General features: G+C 44.0%; 1 protein-coding gene across 2 annotated transcripts in view; it reads right to left on the minus strand.

Annotated features, from left to right (window-relative positions):
• Window positions 1-19,788, minus strand: part of LOC141265647 (cadherin-7) — a 471,557-nt gene that overhangs the window by 38,721 nt on the left and 413,048 nt on the right. For both annotated transcript variants that reach the window (XM_073678971.1, XM_073678972.1), the window contains exon 9: window positions 409-530. In XM_073678971.1, coding sequence (XP_073535072.1) covers window positions 409-530 — 122 coding nt within the window. The remainder of the gene's footprint in view (window positions 1-408; window positions 531-19,788) is intronic.

Consider the following 19,788-nt stretch of genomic DNA (forward strand, 5'->3'; position numbering starts at 1 on the left):
GAATCACTCGTCAGAATCACTCGTCAGAATCAGTTCTCAAACAGGGTATTTAGCCTCATCATTCAGATATTTGATTTTGATATCTGATCATGTCCTAAAATGGACACTGTATTGCAGAAATGTACTTCAGCCCAAGACTGTAGTATAATTCTTAGTCTGGTGCATGGCAACTGAAACATGCCAAATTCATTAAGAGGATCATGCCTCTTATTGAGTTGATCTTACTCCAGCAGACTCTGCATCCACAATATGAAATGCCAGTCTTGATGAATTAGGCCATTAAGTCATTATCACAAAACAAAAGTAGAAAGAGTCCAGGAAGAAGGATCACATATTTCCATCTTCCAGCAGATATATGGTATATGCATGTGCATGTGTCTATGTCAGCGTATGTGTCATTAGACTTACCTGTCCTGGATGTGCATTCTCACAAACACTGGTCTCATATTCCATTGCAAATTCAGGTGCATTATCATTAATGTCTAGAATGCTAATGGCAACATAGCCTTTCCCAATTTGAGCAGGATTTTCTGTGTAAAATGAGAAACACAATTTATCACACCATAATTTATATAACATCTAATAATTTATTAAATAATTATGCCCAATGCAAAAATTGTCTTATAGTTTCTATTCAAACAAAGGAATATATTTCAAAAATGTTATAAAATATCTAGTATTTATTGAGAAATAAAAATAATCTTTTTGTGAGAACATTACAATTTATAATGTAAATTAAAGTTTTCTGCTTCATTATTTCCCAGCTTGGTCTGGACAATGAGCCTGTATTGGAATAACACACGCTTATTGGGCTGATTATAAGGACAGAGCATAGAAAAGTAATAACAAATAAAAACAATTATTTTGAATAACTTTCCTGGGATCTGTCCTTTAAATCAGCCCAGAAAACTTGTGTTATTCCAACACAGGCTCGTTGTCCAGACCAAGTTGGGAAATAAGCAGTTAACTGTAGTTTGCATTAACAATGTGATCTCTCCTACCTTGTGTACTTATTTCTATATTTCTATATATAAGCATCCTAATTACTATTGTGACCCAAATCTCTGAGAGCTTTAAAACAATATGTACCAGGAATCTGTATTTATGTGCAGTATTTAGCTTTACATACTGTTTTTGGATAAAAGTATTGGGTCACACCTCCTAATCATTGAATTCAGTTTTTTTATTCATTCCCATTATCACAGGTAAATGAAATCCAGCCAATAGCCATTTATTCTGTCTTTACTAACATTTATTAAAGAATGGGTCATTCTGAAAAGCTCTCTGAATTTTAGTGTGACACTGCAATATCATGACAATTTTATAACAAGTCAATTTATGCAATTTCTTCCCTCCTAAATATTTCACAATCAAGTGTAATATTATTGAAACTTGTAAGCAATTAGAAACCACATCAACTGAAGTGTAACGAGATGGAAAACACATAAAATTACAGTGCTGGATTGCTGTATCTGTTGCACAAAGTGTCTAAAAATTACCAAGGCTCTGCTGATTCAATAACTACAGAGCTCCAAACCTCTTCTTGAATAGACATCAGCACTAAACTGTGTGCCAAGGGTCTTCATGGAATGGGCATCAATGGCTAAGCAGCTACATGCAACCTTTGCATCACCAAGCACTCTTGGAAGAATAGAAGAGTGTAAAGTACAGAATCACTGGACTCTGAAGAAGGGGAAATGTGTTCTATGAAGTGACAAATCACGCTTGTCTATCCGGAAGTCTGATGGATGAATATGAGTTTGGAAAATACAAGGAAAACATTATGGGCCTGACTGCATTGTGCTAACTGTAAGGTTTAGTGGAAGGGTGCTAATGCTATAGAATTGTTTTTTAGGAGTTTGCTTTTGCCTCACAGTTGGAATAAAGGGAAATCTTACTATTTCAGCATTCCAATAATTTTTAGACAATTGTATGGCTTCCAAATTTGTAAGAATAGTTTGGGGAAGGCTTTTTCTGTGCCCACATGGAGAAAGTAAAATCTGTAAAGACTTGTTTGGAGTTGGTGTGTAAGAACTTGAATGGCCCACAAAGAGCCCTAACTTTCACAACATTAAACACCTATGGGAAGAACTTGAAATGAGATTGCAATATAGCCCCTCTCATTCAACACCAGGGTTCAACAAGTGCTCTCCACTACATAATTGTGCCCCAATACTTTTGTCCATGTAGGGTATATAGCTTTGTCAAGTAGAAGTGTTGTAGTATGTCTGGATTAGATAGAATAATCATCAAAGCTGTGTCAAATATTATTATTATTATTATTATTATTATTATTATTATTATTATATTTCTTGTTGCCTTTGATTAAATTAAAAGGGTTGACAAGGATTAAGATATTAATGACCTATTCAATTGAACAGGACTAAGATATTGATGACCTCCAGAAATTGATGACTGGCAATAAATATCATACAGGTGGGTGTATAACACCTGACTCTCCCTCTTACAAGCTAATACCAGGTTCTACAAATTCCCAAAGTTCACAGTATATGGAGCCGAAACACCACAGCTTTACACCTTGCGTAGTGGTCATTCTTAGGGATTTCAGCACAGCTCCCATTGATGTAAATAATGTAAATTACTAAAAGGGTTAACTGTGAATTGGAGAATTTACCTTTGTCTAAACCCCTAGCAAGCATCTATAAACTGTGAGGAAATAAAGCATTATATTTACATGGTGTTCATTGAAATGAAAGAGTGTTTCTGAGATTTATGAAAAAGTTGCCAAGCGTAAGGAATAAAATAAAGAAAAAACCCTACAGTCACCTCTTGCATCATCGCTCCTGTGGTTGATCCCTGATAGTTTTCTTACTTTCCTGCAGTGATTATGTGCAATACATCATTTATTTGAAAGATGCAATCACTAGCGTTAGCAGAGACGCCAGCAAGTACGGCACATGACCGCTGAAGTCAGTGATTGGCGGCAGTGGTTACATGATGTACTGCTCTGCTGCAAGAATTAAGCAAAGACTGATTTGAAGAATGAGAATTGGCCTTTTTTCAGCCCATATCCTCAAAAACATTTTCTTTAAATTCTGAAAAAGGTGTTTAATGGGCCGTCCTTGTAGTACATGGATAAGCTGATTCTCACCATGGACAGGTTTTAGCTACATTACCAAAATACCTAATAAGGAAAGCCAAAAATCCCAGACACAATGTTTGAAAATGTATTTCTAAACTAGGGAAGTCATTTAGGAATGTTTTAAGGTATCAAAAGTAAAATCAAATTTTAGCACCTAAGGGCCACAAAATATAAATAAAAAAAAAAGAATTGTTTAGTTTAATCAAAAAGAGGGTCAACACTGGTGATGCATTACAATAAAAAAGCAGCACTTTTCTTTTGAATCCCTTGTTGCCTCAGTACCCGCTCTGCCCTACTTCCTGCCAGTATTACTTGCAGAGGTGTCTTCACGTTTATAACATTTGACAGCCATATACTGTGCTTAGCGCTGATGCTGAGTTAGACCCCCTTCTCTCGTCCGTGTTTCCAGTACACGTGGTATCCGTGTTTTTACATAGTTACATAGTTACATAGTTTATAAGGCCGAAAAAAGACAAGCGTCCATCCAGTTCAGCCTATTTCTTGTGCACTGCAGCTATTCCGCAGCGTTGATCCAGGGGAACGCAAAAAAAACCAAAACAAAACAAAAAAAAAAAACACATACCCATTATAATCTATGGTGCTATTCACATGTCTGTGTTTTTCATGGACTCTGTGTCCATACAAAATACTCAGACGTGTCCATTTTTTTCTTGCAGCATGAATGACAAGGGGCGATACTAGTCTATGGGTCCGTGAAAAACACGTACAGAACACAAAAAGCATTCATGTGCTGTCCGTGATTAACATTACAAACCTTCTCCTATACTTTGCAATGTGTTTCTTTCTTCATCCATAACGGAAAAAATTGATGACGCACTGACTGTAAAAATGGACACACGGATGATGCACTGATGGAAAACACTGATGACACCGGTACTGGTTTTTCACATATATGTTTAAACACGGACATGTGAAGGAAGCCTTAGATAGCATAATGTTACTGATCCCAGTGATTGGCTACAGAATTTACAGCCAGTAAACAAAAACTGGTGGGGAATGGTGGAAAGGTGGTGATTGAGCATCAGGAATTTTCATAGGGGAGCACAGCCTATTTAATTACTTTAAAGCAGAGTTGGCCGCGAGTTTCAATGAAACTAAACAACCCCCTTAGGAGATAAAGAAAATATTGAAGTTAATTGTGAAAGTTAGAAACAATTTTAAATAGTAACCAATCAATTATTTGCTGGTACACAAGGTTTTGTTTTTAAAAAAAAGAAAGATGAATGCATTTTGTAATTTTTATTCTGTGATCAGGAGCATAGTTTAATTAATGTGGCCTAGTATATTGCATAGTTTCAGATACCAGAGCAATGAAACACATGCACAAGTATTGTAAGGGGATAACTAAGGAGAGTAGAACATGTGGCACGGCAAAGGTTAGGATGAACAAAGAGAGGACTATTATGGTAAGTGTTGCTAATGAGTTTGCTTATTATTATACTTGTATACAATATTGTGCTATACTGCTATTTGTTTCACATATCAGTTATATATTTGCACACGTTAAGTAAGACATATATCAATCAAGCTCCCCCTTATGGTTGTAATATACAGTGACATGTAAAAGTTTGTGCACCCCAGGTCAAAATTACTGTTATTGTGAACAGTTAAGAAAGTTGAAGATGAATTGATCTCTAAAAGGCCTAAAGTAAAACATGACACATTTCCTTTGTATTTTAGGCAATATATATATATATATATATATATACAGTACAGACCAAAAGTTTGGACACACCTTCTCATTTAAAGATTTTTCTGTATTTTCAGGACTATGAAAATTGTACAGTCACACTGAAGGCATCAAAACTATGAATTAACACATGTGGAATTATATTCTCTTGATGAGCTTCAAGAGGTAGTCACCGGAAATGGTTTTCACTTCACAGGTGTGCCCTGTCAGGTTTAATAAGTGGGATTTCTTGCCTTATAAATGGGGTTGGGACCATCAGTTGTGTTGGGCAGTAGTCTGGTGGATACACATCTGATAGTCCTACTGAATAGACTGTTAGAATTTGTATTATGGCAAGAAAAAAGCAGCTAAGTAAAGAAAAATGAGTGGCCATCATTACTTTATGAAATGAAGGTCAGTGAGTGCGAAAAATTGGGAAAACTTTGAAAGTGTCCCCAAGTGCTGTTGCAAAAACCATCAAGCGCTACAAAGAAACTGGCTCACATGAGGACCACCCCAGGAAAAGAAGACCAAGAGTCACATCTGCTTCTGAGGATAAGTTTATCTGAGTCACCAGCCTCAGAAATCGCAGGTTAACAGCAGCTCAGATTAGAGACCAGGTCAATGCCACACAGAGTTCTAGCAGCAGACACATCTCTACAACAACTGTTAAGAGGAGACTTTGTGCAGCACGCCTTCATAGTAAAATAGCTGCTAGGAAACCACTGCTAAGGACAGGCAACAAGCAGAAGAGACTTGTTTGGGCTAAATAACACAAGAAATGGACATTAGACCAGTGGAAATCTGTGCTTTCATCTGATGAGTCCAAATTTGAGATCTTTGGTTCCAGCCACCGTGTCTTTGTGCGACGCAGAAAAGGTGAACGGATGGACTCTACATGCCTGGTTCCCACCGTGAAGCATGGAGGAGGAGGTGTGATGGTGTGGGGGTGCTTTGCTGGTGACACTGTTGGGGATTTATTCAAAATTGAAGGCATACTGAACCAGCATGGCTACCACAGCATCTTGCAGCGGCATGCTATTCCATCCGGTTTGCGTTTAGTTGGACCATCATTTATTTTTCAACAGGACAATGACCCCAAACACACCTCCAGGCTGTGTAAGGGCTATTTGACAAACAAGGAGAGTGATGGGGTGCTACGCCAGAAGACCTGGCCTCCAAAGTCACCAGACCTGAACCCAATCGAGATGGTTTGGGGTGAGCTGGACCGCAGAGTGAAGGCAAAAGGGCCAACAAGTGCTAAGCATCTCTGGGAACTCCTTTAAGATTGTTGGAAGACCATTTCCAGTGACTACCACTTGAAGCTGATCAAGAGAATGCCAAGAGTGTGCAAAGCAGTCATCAAAGCAAAAGGTGGCTACTTTGAATAATCTAGAATATAAGACATATTTTCAGTTGTTTCACACTTTTTTGTTAAGTATATAATTCCACATGTGTTAATTCATAGTTTTGATGCCTTCAGTGTGAATGTACAATTTTCATAGTCCTGAAATACAGAAAAATCTTTAAATGAGAAGGTGTGTCCAAACTTTTGGTCTGTACTGTATATAAATATACTAGCTATTGAACCCATTCTGCGCCCGGGTGGCGAGCATATTGGCATATGGTCTCCAATGCTGGTACTGTATGTGCTTCCCCCCTCCTTGTATTTGTGCTGCTCCCATCCTGTCCCCACCATCCTATCCTGGTATGCATGGCACCCCTCATCCCCATCCTGGTATGCATCGCACCCCTCATCCCTATCCTGGTTTGCATGGCACCCCTCATCCCTATCCTGGTATGCATGGCACCCCTCATCCCTATCCTCTAATGCATGGCACCCTTCACCTCCAATCCTGGAATGCATGGCACCCCTCACCCCCAATCCAGGTATGCATAGCACCCATTACCCCCAATCCTGGTATGCATGGCATCCCTCACCCCCAATCCTGGTATGCATGGCACCCCTCACCCCCAATCCTGATATGCATGGTACCCCTCATCCCCAATCCTGGTATGCATGGCACCCCTCACCCCCAATCCTGGTACTCCTCCTTCCTATCCTGGTATGCATGGTACCCCATCCCTCATCCCTATCCTGGTATGTATAGTATCCCTCATCCTGGTATGCATTGCACCCCTCACCCCCATCCTGGTATGCATGGCACTCCTCTTCCCTATCCTGGTAAACATGGCCCCTCATCCGAATCCTGGTATGCATGGCACCCCTCATCCCCAATCCTGGTATGCATGACACCCCTCATCCCCAATCCTGGTATGCATGGCACCCCTCATCCCCAATCCTGGCATGCATGGCACCCCTCATCCCCAATTCTGGTATGCATGGCACCCCTCATGCCCAATCCTGGTATGCATGGCTCCATCATCCCCAATCCTGGTATGCATGGCACCCCTCATCCCCAATCCTGGTATGCATGGCACTCCTCATCCCCAATCCTGTAATGCATTGTACCCCTCATCCCCAATCCTGGTATGCATGGCTCCCTCATCCCCAATCCTGGGATTCATGGCACCCCTCATCCCTAATACTGGTATGCATGGTTCCCTCATCCCCGATCCTGGTATGCATGGCTCCCTCATCCCCAATCCTGGTATGCATGGCTCCCTCATCCCTAATCCTGGTATGCATGGCTTCCTCACCCCCATCCTGGTATGCATGGCACTCCTCGTCCCTATCCTGGTATGCATGGCACTCCTTATCCCTATCCTGGTATGCATGGGCCCCTCATCCCTAATCCTGGTATGCATGGCTTCCTCACCCCCATCCTGGTATGCATGGCACTCCTCGTCCCTATCCTGGTATGCATGGCACTCCTTATCCCTATCCTGGTATACATGGTACCCCTCATCTATATCCTGGTATGCATGGCCCCCCACATACCTATCCTTGTATGCATGGCCCCCTCATCCCCCATCCTGTTATGCGTGGCTCCCTCACCCACAATCCTGGCATTCATGGCTCCCTCATCTCCAATCATGGTATGCATGGCACCCCTCTTCCCAATACTGGTATGCATGGCACCCCTCATCCCCAATCCTGGTACGCATGGCACCCCTCATCCCCAATCTTGGTATTAATGGCACCCCTAATCCCCAATCCTGGCATGCATGGCACCCCTCTTCCCCAATCCTGGTATGCATGGCACCCCTCATCCCCAATCCTGGTATGTATGGCACCCCTCATTCCAAATCTGGTATACATTGCACCCCTCATCCCAATCCTGGTATGTATGGTACCCATTCCCTCATCCTGGTATGCACAGCACCACTCATTCCCCAATCCTGGAATGTATGGTTCCCCTCATCCCTATCCTGGTATGTATGGTACCCCTCATCCTGATATGCATGGCACCCTATCCCTCATCCTGGTATGCATGGCACCACTCATCCCCAAATCCTGGTATGTATGGTATCCCTCATCCCTATCCTGGTATGTATGGTACCCCTCATCCCTATTCTGGTATGTATGGTACCCCTCATCCTGGTATGCATAGCACCCCATCCCTCATCCTGGTATGCATGGTACCCCTCATCCCTATTCTGGTATGTATGGCACCCCTCATCCCCCAATCCTGGTATGTATGGCCTCCTCATCCCCCAATATTGGTATGCATGGCACCCAATCCCTCATCCTAGTATGCATGGCACCCCTCATCCCAATCGTGGTATGCATGGCACCTCATCCCTTATCCTGGTATGCATAGTACCCCTCATCCCTATTCTTGTATGCATGGCACCCCTCATCCTGGTTTGCATGGCACCCCATCCCTCATCCTGGTATGCATGGTACCCCTCATTCCTATTCTGATATGCATGGCACCCCTCACACCCCAATCCTGGTATGTGTGGTACCCCTCACCCCCCAATTCTGGTATGCATGGTACCCAATCCCTCATCCTAGTATGCATGGCACCACTCATCCCCCAATCCTGGTATGCATGGCACCCCATCCCTCATCCTGGTATGTATGGTACCCTTCATCCCTATCCTGGTACGCATGGTACCCCTCATCCATATCCTGGTATGTATGGTACCGCTCATCCTGGTATGCATAGCACCCCATCCCTCATCCTGGTATGCATGGTACCACTCATCCCTATTCTGGTATGTATGGCACCCCTCATCCCCCTATCCTGGTAAGTATGGCCTCCTCATCCCCCAATCCTGGTATGCATGGCCCCCAATCCCTCATCATAGTATGTATGGCACCCCTCATCCCTATCCTGATATGCATGGCAACCCATCCCTCATCCTAGTATGCATGGTACCCCTCGCACCCCAATAATGGTATGTGTGGTACCCCTCATCCTGGTATGCATGGTCCCCTCAACCCCAAATCCTATTATGCATGGTCCCCTCACCCCCCAATCCTGGTATGCATTGTCCCCTCATCCCCCAATCCTGTTATGTGTGGTACCTCTCATCCTGGTATGCATGATCCCCTCACCCCCCTATCCTGCTATGCATAATCCCCTCACCACACAATCCTGGTATGCATGGTCCCCTCACCCCCCAATCCTGGTATGCTTGGTCCCCTCAACCCCCAATCCAGGTATGTGTGGTACCCCTCCATCCTGGTATGCATGGTCCCCTCACCCCCCAATCCTGGTATGTGTGGCCCCCTCATCCCCCAATCCTGGTATGTATGGCACCCCTAATCCCTTTCACGCTGCACACACATTCAAAAAATAAACAGTTATACTGACCTTTCTTCCCTGTGCTTCAGTTCTGCTGTGTCCTGTTCTGCTGTAGGCCAGGGGAGGAGTATGGCACCAGAGTATGCTTGCGCCCATATCGCGCTGTCCGGCACCATTTTGCTGAAGAAATACTGCAAATGTGTCTTCAGTAAAATGGTGCCGGATAGTGCTATGCGCATGCGCCCGGTCTCTGGCAAAGAGAGGCGAGAGGCGAAGTTTGGCGCTGGAGATTGCGGTATGCGTTCAGTGTCTACGCATATCATGATCTCTGGTGCCATACGCTCCTCTTACATGCATAACGGCTCCATGCGTGCTTCTTTCTGGAGCCAGACTGCGCAGGCGTGTCGCACCTGCGCAGTCTATAAAGACTTCAGATAGAGACAAGCATCCCCGGCTATATTATAAATATATATATATTCATCTTTTACATTTTAAAAATTACAAAAAAAGAAAATGGGAGACAAAAGTTTGGGCACCTTTGGAGATTGTGTGCTCAGATAACTTAGACCAAGGTTTCAGACCTTAATTAGCATGTTAGGGTTATGGCTTGTTAACTATCATCGTTAAGAAAGACCAGGTGATGCAGATTTCTCAGCTTTATAAAAACCCAGCCTACACTAGCCCTGTGCCAAAAAACAGCAGCCATGGGTGTTAGGAGGGCGGTTGCAGACAACTTTATTTTAATGGAACGCAACCGAACCCGGGGTCCACAATGCAGCCTGAAAGACTGCTGCCGAACACTTTCCGGGTGGAAAGGCAAAGGAAAACTTAAATGTTAAACTCTTCCGTGTTAATTCACACAGGAACGGGTAAAGCGGTACGCTCTATCTCCGTTAACTGCACGGAGGGAGAGAGCGACCAGCGACACACCTAACAAATATCTTAACCCTTCGTGTTAAGGCACAAGGAAGGGTAAGACGGTTCGCACAATCTCCAAGAACCGCAGGGAGACGTGCGACCGTGGGAACAGCAGTAGCCCTGTCTTTGCTACAGGCGCTACGCTATGGGGATTGACACTAAAGTGGTTCACACAATCTCCAAGAACCGCAGGGAGACATGTGACCAGACTAGGAGCAGTAGCCCTGTCTTCGATTCAGGCGCAACGCTATAGGAGAAGGCGCTATCGTGCGGGTGTGATACCCGTCGGGTATTGGAGCACTCAGCCGGCGAGCTACCAGACTGAGCCAACCCGCTCTATATAGCTCACAGGCGGCTCGGGGTGTAAGGCGAACCCCCTGGTCAGAACTAGTCTTCAAGGTGAAGCTACCTGCCTACTTAATCTGACCTGCCTAACTAAAGCTAAGGCTCTTCGAGGAGCCCAGAGAAAGCGTGCACACCACAAACAGCTAGCTCAAATGATCTGAGCGCGTCGCCATCTTTGTGGGCGGGCCTTTTAAAGACTAAGCCCTGCCCACCGACACGCTATTGGTGACGTTACCCGTGAACCAATCAGGCGGTGCCAGGTCACCGGGTCAGGTGGGTGCCAACCCACCAATCATGATCCGCCAGATCACGGACATGCTCAGTGTGGCAAAACCTGGACTTAGTTTCCACAAGCCCTGTCACACTCTGCAACCCAGGCTTAACATTGCTAGGCATAACTACCTCGGAGACAAACAGTGCTCAAGGACCAGCTAGGCGTTGGGGCTGATGGCGATGCTGAGCAGCGTCAGCCCCAGCTGGACTGAAATCGGAGACCACAGAAGGTCCAGGACCCATTTCGAATCCAGCACCAGACCGACGCCTAACATTATCCCCCTCCAATTGACGCTCATTTTCCTCCATGAGACGGGGGGCAAGGATGTGGTCCAACGGGTTACAGAGAGGATTCACGAAACAGTGACCCCCTCCGGTGTACAGGCTGCCCTCTTTTAGGACGGGAAGCAGTGACATCTGGTTCTCTATGCGTAGGATCCTTCACGGGTGACAGGGAGGAAGGACCCGCCGGTCTCTGGCGAAAAGATTTATCTCTCGCACAGACGGGACATGCGAGAGCAAAGTCCTTGACGTCCTGGCGCCACCGGGGCCACCAATAGGACCGTAGAAGGGACTTAGTGGTACGTTTTACCCCCAGGTGAGCTCCGGTCTTAGGGGCATGAGCCCAGGAGAGCACCATACTCTGTTGATTTGGGGAAACAAACGTCCTCCCCGACTGAACCGGGTTGGAGGACACTTCAGCCACCCTCTCTTCCTGAGAGTTCTTTGTGACATAATCAGACAAGGACCGGGTCCTGGAAACAGACAAGGAATCTGTACCGGATGTCGCAATGCTAGGAGGATCATAGACTACCCTCCGGGTGACTTTGACCCAACACTGAGAAGTACAATTCTCACTCCAGGAAGAAATTCTCCCCGTATTCCAGTCAATGTGTGGAGTTTGACAACGTAACCAGGGGAGCCCCAATAACACCTCGTCTAATCCACCGGGAATAATAAGAAATGAAATAACCTCCCGGTGGCCCTGGGGAAATGACATGGTGAGAGGAATCGACTGGTGGGTGATTTGTACATCCAGGAGCGAACCATTGACAATACTAATGTTCATTGGTATAGAGAGTAACTCAATAGGGATGGCATGCCTCTGGGCAAACATAGATGATAGAAAATTGCCATCAGCACCAGAATCCACCCACGCCTTGGCAGTGACTGCAGCTTTACCAAAGGACAAAGTCACATTATGTAATAATTTGGAGGAAGAAGTCCCGGAATTTAATACCCCTCCTCCAACGGTGGTAAGACCTACTCGTTTTACCGACTGCTTGGAACCCTTATTTACGGGGTGCTCCAAGATATGTGCAGAATGGGAACGAGAGGAACTAGACTTTGACTGGGGTACATCCGTAGCTTAAGGCTCCTGGTCGAGTGTCTTGGGTTTGAAAACGGGTGTAAAGGCGGATGGTGCCAACAGATACTGAGGTCTGGCAACCTCCAGCTCTAACCTGTGTTCCGCATGACGCAAGTCAATACGGTCAGCGAGAGATATTAACTCCTCCAGGGAGGTTGGGATTTCTCTGGTAGATAAATAATCTTTGATATGCCCAGCCAGACCCCTCCAGAATACCGGGATAAGCGACCGCTCAGACCAATCCAGTTCAGCCGCTAGGGTTCTGAACTGGACGGCATAGTGTCTGGCGGTGGCTGAACCCTGGACCAACGCAAGAAGCTTGAGAGCCATATCATGCGTGACCTGAGGACCCAGAAAAACACTTTTTAGAGTCTTAAGGAAAAGACCCGCATTTACTACAACCGGGTCGTTCCGCTCCCATAGAGGAGTAGCCCACTCCAGAGCCCTGTGAGAGAGTAATGAAATTATATATCCCACTTTGGCTCTTTCGGAGGGGAACCGTGCCTCCATCATCTCCAAATGAATGGAGCATATGTTAATAAAACCCCTGCAGAGTTTACTATCCCCAGAAAACTTCTCCAGGAGAGCAAACCGGGGTAATGGGGCACTTGCAGTGGTTGCAGTTTTCACCGCAGCCGAGTTAATAATATTGGCTGCGAGAGTAGCCGCCTGGGAAGCTACTGCAGTGATATCAGTGACCAGGGCAGTTTGTTCCAGAGATTTAAGTCTAGCCTCCAGTTGCTGTATGTATCGCTGCAGTTGTTTATTGTCGACCATGTTCAGCAAGACCCTGGCGCTCACATACTGTTAGGAGGGCGGTTGCAGACAACTTTATTTTAATGGAATGCAACCGAACCCGGGGTCCGCGATGCAGCCTGAAAGACTGCTGCCGAACACTTTCCGGGTGGAAAGGCAAACGACAACTTAAATGTTAAACCCTTCCGTGTTAATTCACACAGGAACGGGTAAAGCGGTACGCTCTATCTCCGTTAACTGCACGGAGGGAGAGAGCGACCGGTGACTCACATAACAAATATCTTAACCCTTCGTGTTAAGGCACACAGAAGGGTAAGACGGTTCGCACAATCTCCAAGAACCGCAGGGTGACATGCGACCGTGGGAACAGCAGTAGCCCTGTCTTTGATACAGGTGCTACGCTATGGGGATTGGCGCTAAAGCGATTCACACAATCTCCAAGAACAGCAGGGAGACGTGTGACCGGACTAGGAGCAGTAGCCCTGTCATCGATACAGGCGCTACGCTATAGGAGAAGGCGCTATCATGCGGGTGTGATTCCCACAGGGTATTGGAGCACTCAGCCGGTGAGCTACCAGACTGAGCCAACCCGCTCTATATAGCTCACAGACGGCTCGGGGTGTAAGGCGAACCCCCTGGTCAGAACCAGTCTGCAAGGTGAAGCTACCTGCCTACTTAATCTGACCTGCCTAACTAAAGCTAAGGCTCTTCGAGGAGCCCAGAGAAAGCGTGCACACCACAAACAGCTAGCTCAAATGATCTGAGCGCGTCGCCATCTTTGTGGGTGGGCCTTTTAAAGACTAAGCCCTGCCCACCGACGCGCTATTGGTGACGTTACCCGTGAACCAATCAGGCGGTGCCAGGTCACCGGGTCAGGTGGGTGCCAACCCACCAATCATGATCCGCCAGATCACGGACATGCTCAGTGTGGCAAAACCTGGACTTAGTTTCCACAAGCCCTGTCACACTCTGCAACCCAGGCTTAACATTGCTAGGCACAACTACCTCGGAGACAAACAGTGCTCAAGGACCAGCTCGGCGTTGGGGCTGACGGCGATGCTGAGTAGCGTCAGCCCCAGCTGGACTGAAATCGGAGACCACAGAAGGTCCTGGACCCATTTCAAATCCAGCACCAGACCGATGCCTAACAATGGGTTCTTCTAAGCAGCTGCCTAACACTTTGAAAATGGTGAATGCCCACAAAGCAGGAGAAGGCTATAAGAAAAGTAGCAAAGTGTTTTCAAGTTGCCCTTTCCTCAGTTTGAAATGTAATTAAGAAATGGCAGTGAACAGTGAAGGTCAAGATAAGGTCTGGAAGACCAAGCAAAATTTCAGTGAGAGCTGCTCATAGGAGTGCGAGAGAGGCAAATCAGAACCACCCCACTTGCTGCAAAAGACCTTCAGAAAGATTTAGCAGACTCTTGAGTTGTGGTACACTGTCCTACTGTTCAGAGATAGCTGCACAAATATTGCCTTCATGGAAGAGTCATCAGAAGAAAATCTCTCTTGCATCCTCATCATAAAATTCAGCATCAGAAGAATGCAAAAGAACATCTAAACAAGCCTGATGCATTTGGAAACAAGTCCTGTGGACCGATGAGTTTAAAATAGAACTCTCTGGCCACAATGATCCAAGGTGTGGAGAAAAAAGGGCACATAATTTCTGGAAAAGACCATCTTGCAAAACATTAAGCACCAAGGTGGGTCCATCATACTTTGGGATTGTGTTGCAGCCAATGACATGAGTAACATTTCACGAGTAAACCAAGAATGGATTCAAAGAAATTTCAACAAATTCTTGATGCAAATATAACACCATCTGTACAAAAGCTTAAGCTGAAAAGAGGATGGCTTCTACAAATGAATAATGATCCTAAACACACATCAAAATCCACAATAAACTACCTCAAAAGGCGCAAGCTGAAGATTTTACAATAGCCCTGACATTCCCCTGATCTGAACATCATTGAAAATCTGTGGTTAGACCTCAAAATAGCAGTGCATGCAAGACAACCCAGGAATCTCACAGAATTGGAAGAATTTTCCAAGGAAGAATGGATGAAAGTCACTCAAACAAGAATTGAAAGACTCTTGTCTGGATACAAAAAAAAACATTTACAAGCTGTGATACTGGAAAATGGGGTTGCTACTAGGTACTAACCATTAATACACTCCAATAATGTCCAACAAAAATTGATTCCCAATTATCATACAATCACAACTAGAAAATAGTGTTCTATTGCACTCATTTCAAAAGTAGGAAGATACAAAAGATAACCAAAATAACTTTAAAATGAATGTTTTTATTTCAAATAGTTTAAAATAAATATTTAAAATTCCAGGTACTTTCAAATTACAATCACCACCAGCCACAAGCTGAAATCATTATGACTGTTATATATTTATACTCCATAGATTAGTATTTTATTGCACCTATCCCCATATCAAAGGTGCAAACAACTTATAAAGTGCAAATGCTCAATAACTCTTTCATACCCCTCTGTACAAATGACTAGTGATGAGCGAGCAAGCTCGTCACTGCTCGGTACTCACCCGAGCATCTCAGTACTCGAGATGCTCGAAGCTCGCCGAGTACTTGCACGATGCTCGGGCAGATGCTCGGGCAGAGCGCCAATCAACATGCAGGGATTGCCTGCCACTCACTGTAATGCCGCAGCCATGGTGGTTGTGGCATTACAGCGATTGCCCGATGGGAACAGTGCTCAGAGAAACATGAAAAGCTGGCAATTCATCAGCGGCATACAGTTATAACATTGGTACTCGACAATTTAGAACAGAAAGAATAGAGCATCATACATAGATTAGATACATAGAAACACGTCAGTCACATATATAATAAGTACAGTGTCAGTGTTGGTTACTGTACTTGTCATTTAGTGTTAAAATAAAGGATTATTTAAAAAAAAATTGGCGTGGGGTTCCCCGTAAGTTTAGTCTCTAGCGGAGGTTAAGCAGATGGCTGGGGCAGATGTTTGAAGCCTGGGAAGGGGGTAATACTCACGGAGCTTCCCAGGCTACTAATATCAGCCCCCAGCTGAATACCTAGCCTTTACTAGCTATTAAAATGGGGGACACACAAAAAAATGACGTGGGGTCCCCCTGTTTTAATAGCTAGCAAAGGCTAGGCAGACAGCTGGGGGCTGATATTAATAGCCCAGGAAGGGTGCCATGAATATTGGCCCCCTCCCCGGCTAAAAAGACCAGCCCTCAGCAGCCCCAGAAATGGCACATCCATAGGAAAAAGACTTAGGTATACAAATAGATCATAGACTGAACATGAGTCCACAGTGTGATGCAGCAGCAAAAAAGGCAAATACAATTCTGAGATGTATTAACAGAAGCATACAGTCTAGATCACGTGAAGTCATTATCGGACTTTTCTCCTCTTTGGTCAGACCTCATCTGGAATACTGCGTCCAGTTTTGGGCACCACATTTTTAAAAAGACATCAACAAACTGGAGCAAGTTCAGAGAAGAGCAACCAGAATGGTGACCGGTCTGCAAACCATGTCCTATGAGGAACGGTTACAGGATTTGGGAATGTTTACCTTGCAAAAAAGAAGACTGAGAGGAGACTTAATAGCTGTCTACAAATATCTCAAGGGCTGTCACATTGAAGAAGGATCATCTTTATTCTCATTTGCACAAGGAAAGACTAGAAGCAATGGGATGAAACTGAATGGGAGGAGACACAGATTAGATATTAGAAAAAACTTTTTGACAGTTAGGATGATCAATGAGTGGAACAGGCTGCCACGAGAGGTGGTGAGTTCTCCTTCAATGGATGTCTTCAAACAGAGGCTGGACAGACATCTGTCTGAGATGATTTAGTGAATCCTGCTTTGAGCAGGGGGTTGGACCAGATGACCCAGGAGATCCCCTCCAACTCTACCATTCTATGATTCTATGATTCATGGCAGTGGGGTAATAGGGCTGGGGTTGATGTCAGCTTATAATGCTAGCTGACTTCAAGCCCAGGGTAGTAATGCGGAGGCATCTATAAGACGCCCCCATTACTAACCCCATAGTGAAAGTGAAAAAAAACACCAACACCCAGAATAAAATCTTTTATTCGAAATAAACACACAATAATTTAATATTCTAAATTAAACTCTACTTACCATTACACCCATTCCAGCTGAATCCCATGTCTCCTGCAATAAAAGTAAAATAATTAACCACTTCGCGCCAGAGCCTGTTTTTGCCTTCGTGACCGGGCCAATTTTTTCAATTCTGACCACTGCCAGTTTATGAAGTAATTACCCTGGAAAGCTTCAACGTATTCCCCTGATTCTGAGACTGTTTTTTCGTGACATATTGTACTTCATGATAGTGGTAAAATTTCTTCGATATCACTTGCGTTTATTTGTGAAAAAATCTGAAATTTGGCGAAAATTTGGAAAATTTTGCAATTTTCAAAATTTGAATTTTCATGCCCTTAAATCAGAGAGATATGTCACACAAAATAGTTAATAAATAACATTTCCCACATGTCTACTTTACATCAGCACAATTTTGGAACCCAAATTTTTTTTTGATAGGGAGCTATAAGGGTTAAAAGTTGACCAGCGATTTCTCATTTTTCCAACAAAATTTACAAAAACATTTTTTTAGGGACCACATCATATTTGAAGTCACTTTGAGGGTTCTTTATGACAGAAAATACCCAAAAGTGACACCATTCTAAAAACTGCACCCCTCAAGGTGCTCAAAACCACATTCAAGAACTTTATTAACCCTTCAGGTGCTTCACAGGAATTTTTGGAATTTGGAAGAAAAAAATTAACATTTAACTTTTTTCACAAAAATGTTACTTTAGACCCAATTTTTTTATTTTCACAGGGGTAACATGAAAAAATGGACCCCAAATTTTTTTGTGCAATTTCTCTTGAGCGTGCTGATACCCCATATGTGAGGGAAAACCACTGTTTGGGCGCATGGCAGGGTTCGGAAGGGAAGGAGCGCCATTAGACTTTTTGAATGTAAAATTTGTCTGAATAATTAGAGGACGCCATGTTGCGTTTGGAGAGCTCCTCATGTGCCTTAACAGTGGAAACCCCCCACAAGTGACACCATTTTGGAAACTAGACCCCTTAGGGAACTTATCTAGATGTGAGGTGAGCACCTTGAACCCCAAGGTGCTTCACAGAAGTTTATAATATTGAGCTGTAAAAATAAAATTTTCACATTTTTCCCACAAAAAATGTTTTTCATTCCCTAATTTTGTATTATAATAAGGGTAACAGGATAAATTGCACCATGAAATTTTTTGTGCAATTTCTCCTGAACACGCTGATACCACATATGTGGAGGCAAATTACTGTTTGGGCACATGGCAGGGTTTGAAAGGGAAGGAGCGCCATTTGACTTTTTGAATGTAAAATTTGTTTGAATAATTAGCGGACGCCATGTCACATTTGAGGAGCCCCTAATGTGCCTAAACAGTGGAAACCCCCCACAAGTGCCACCATTTTGGAAACTAGACCCCTTAGCGAACTTATCTAGATGTGTGGTGAGCACCTTGCATCCCCAGCTGCTTCACAGAAGTTTATAATATTGAGCCGTAAAAATAAAATTTTCACATTTTTCCCTCAAAAAATGTTTTTCATTCCCTAATTTTGTATTATCATAAGGGTAACAGGATAAATTGCACCATGAAATTTGTTGTGCAATTTCTCCTGAACACGCCGATACCCCATATGTGGAGGCAAATTACTGTTTGGGCACATGGCAGGGTTTGAAAGGGAAGGAGCGCCATTTGACTTTTTGAATGTAAAATTTGTTTGAATAATTAGCGGACGCCATGTCACATTTGGGGAGCCCCTAATGTGCCTAAACAGTGGAAACCCCCCACAAGTGCCACCATTTTGGAAACTATACCCCTTAGGGAACTTATCTAGATGTGTGGTGAGCACCTTGCACCCCCAGCTGCTTCACAGAAGTTTATAATATTGAGCCGTAAAAATAAAATTTTCACATTTTTCCCATAAAAAATGTTTTTCATTCCCTAATTTTGCATTATCATAAGGGTAACAGGATAAATTGCACCATGAAATTTGTTGTACAATTTCTCCTGAGTACGCCGATACCCCATATGTGGGGGAAAACCACTGCTTTGGTGTACGGCAGGGTTCGGAAGAGAAAGAAGCGCTATGTTGGCTGGGATAGGCAGCAGACACCATGTCACATTTGAAGAGTCGCTGACATGCCAAAACAGCAGAAACCCCCACAAGTGACCCCATTTTGTAAACTACACCTCTCAAGGAATTCATCTAGGGAAGTAGTGAGCATTTTTTAATTTTTAAATTTATACCATTGGGCAGTGAAAAAAGCATAATTATATTTTTACCACAAAAAAATGTTTTACCCTCAGATTTTACATTTTCACACAGGGCAATGGGTAAAAATGGTGCCGAAATGTGTCACACAATTTCTTCTAAAAGTGTCTATACACCATATGTGGCTGTATCGTACCACTTAGCCATACGGTGAGATTTGAGGGGGAAGGAGCGCTATTTGACGATTGGAGAACAAATTATTGTAGAATAGGCATTTGGATTTGGGAGCACAAAATTTTCTGAATTTCTTTTGGGGGCATGGACCATTTTTCTTTTCCAGAGCCTTTCTGCTACCAGTAACTTGGAAGTCCCTTATA

The sequence above is a fragment of the Phyllobates terribilis genome, unplaced genomic scaffold (assembly GCF_046119375.1).
Source record: "Phyllobates terribilis strain yellow unplaced genomic scaffold, ASM4611937v1 Scaffold_4__5_contigs__length_816908805, whole genome shotgun sequence".
Lineage (NCBI taxonomy): Eukaryota > Metazoa > Chordata > Amphibia > Anura > Dendrobatidae > Phyllobates > Phyllobates terribilis.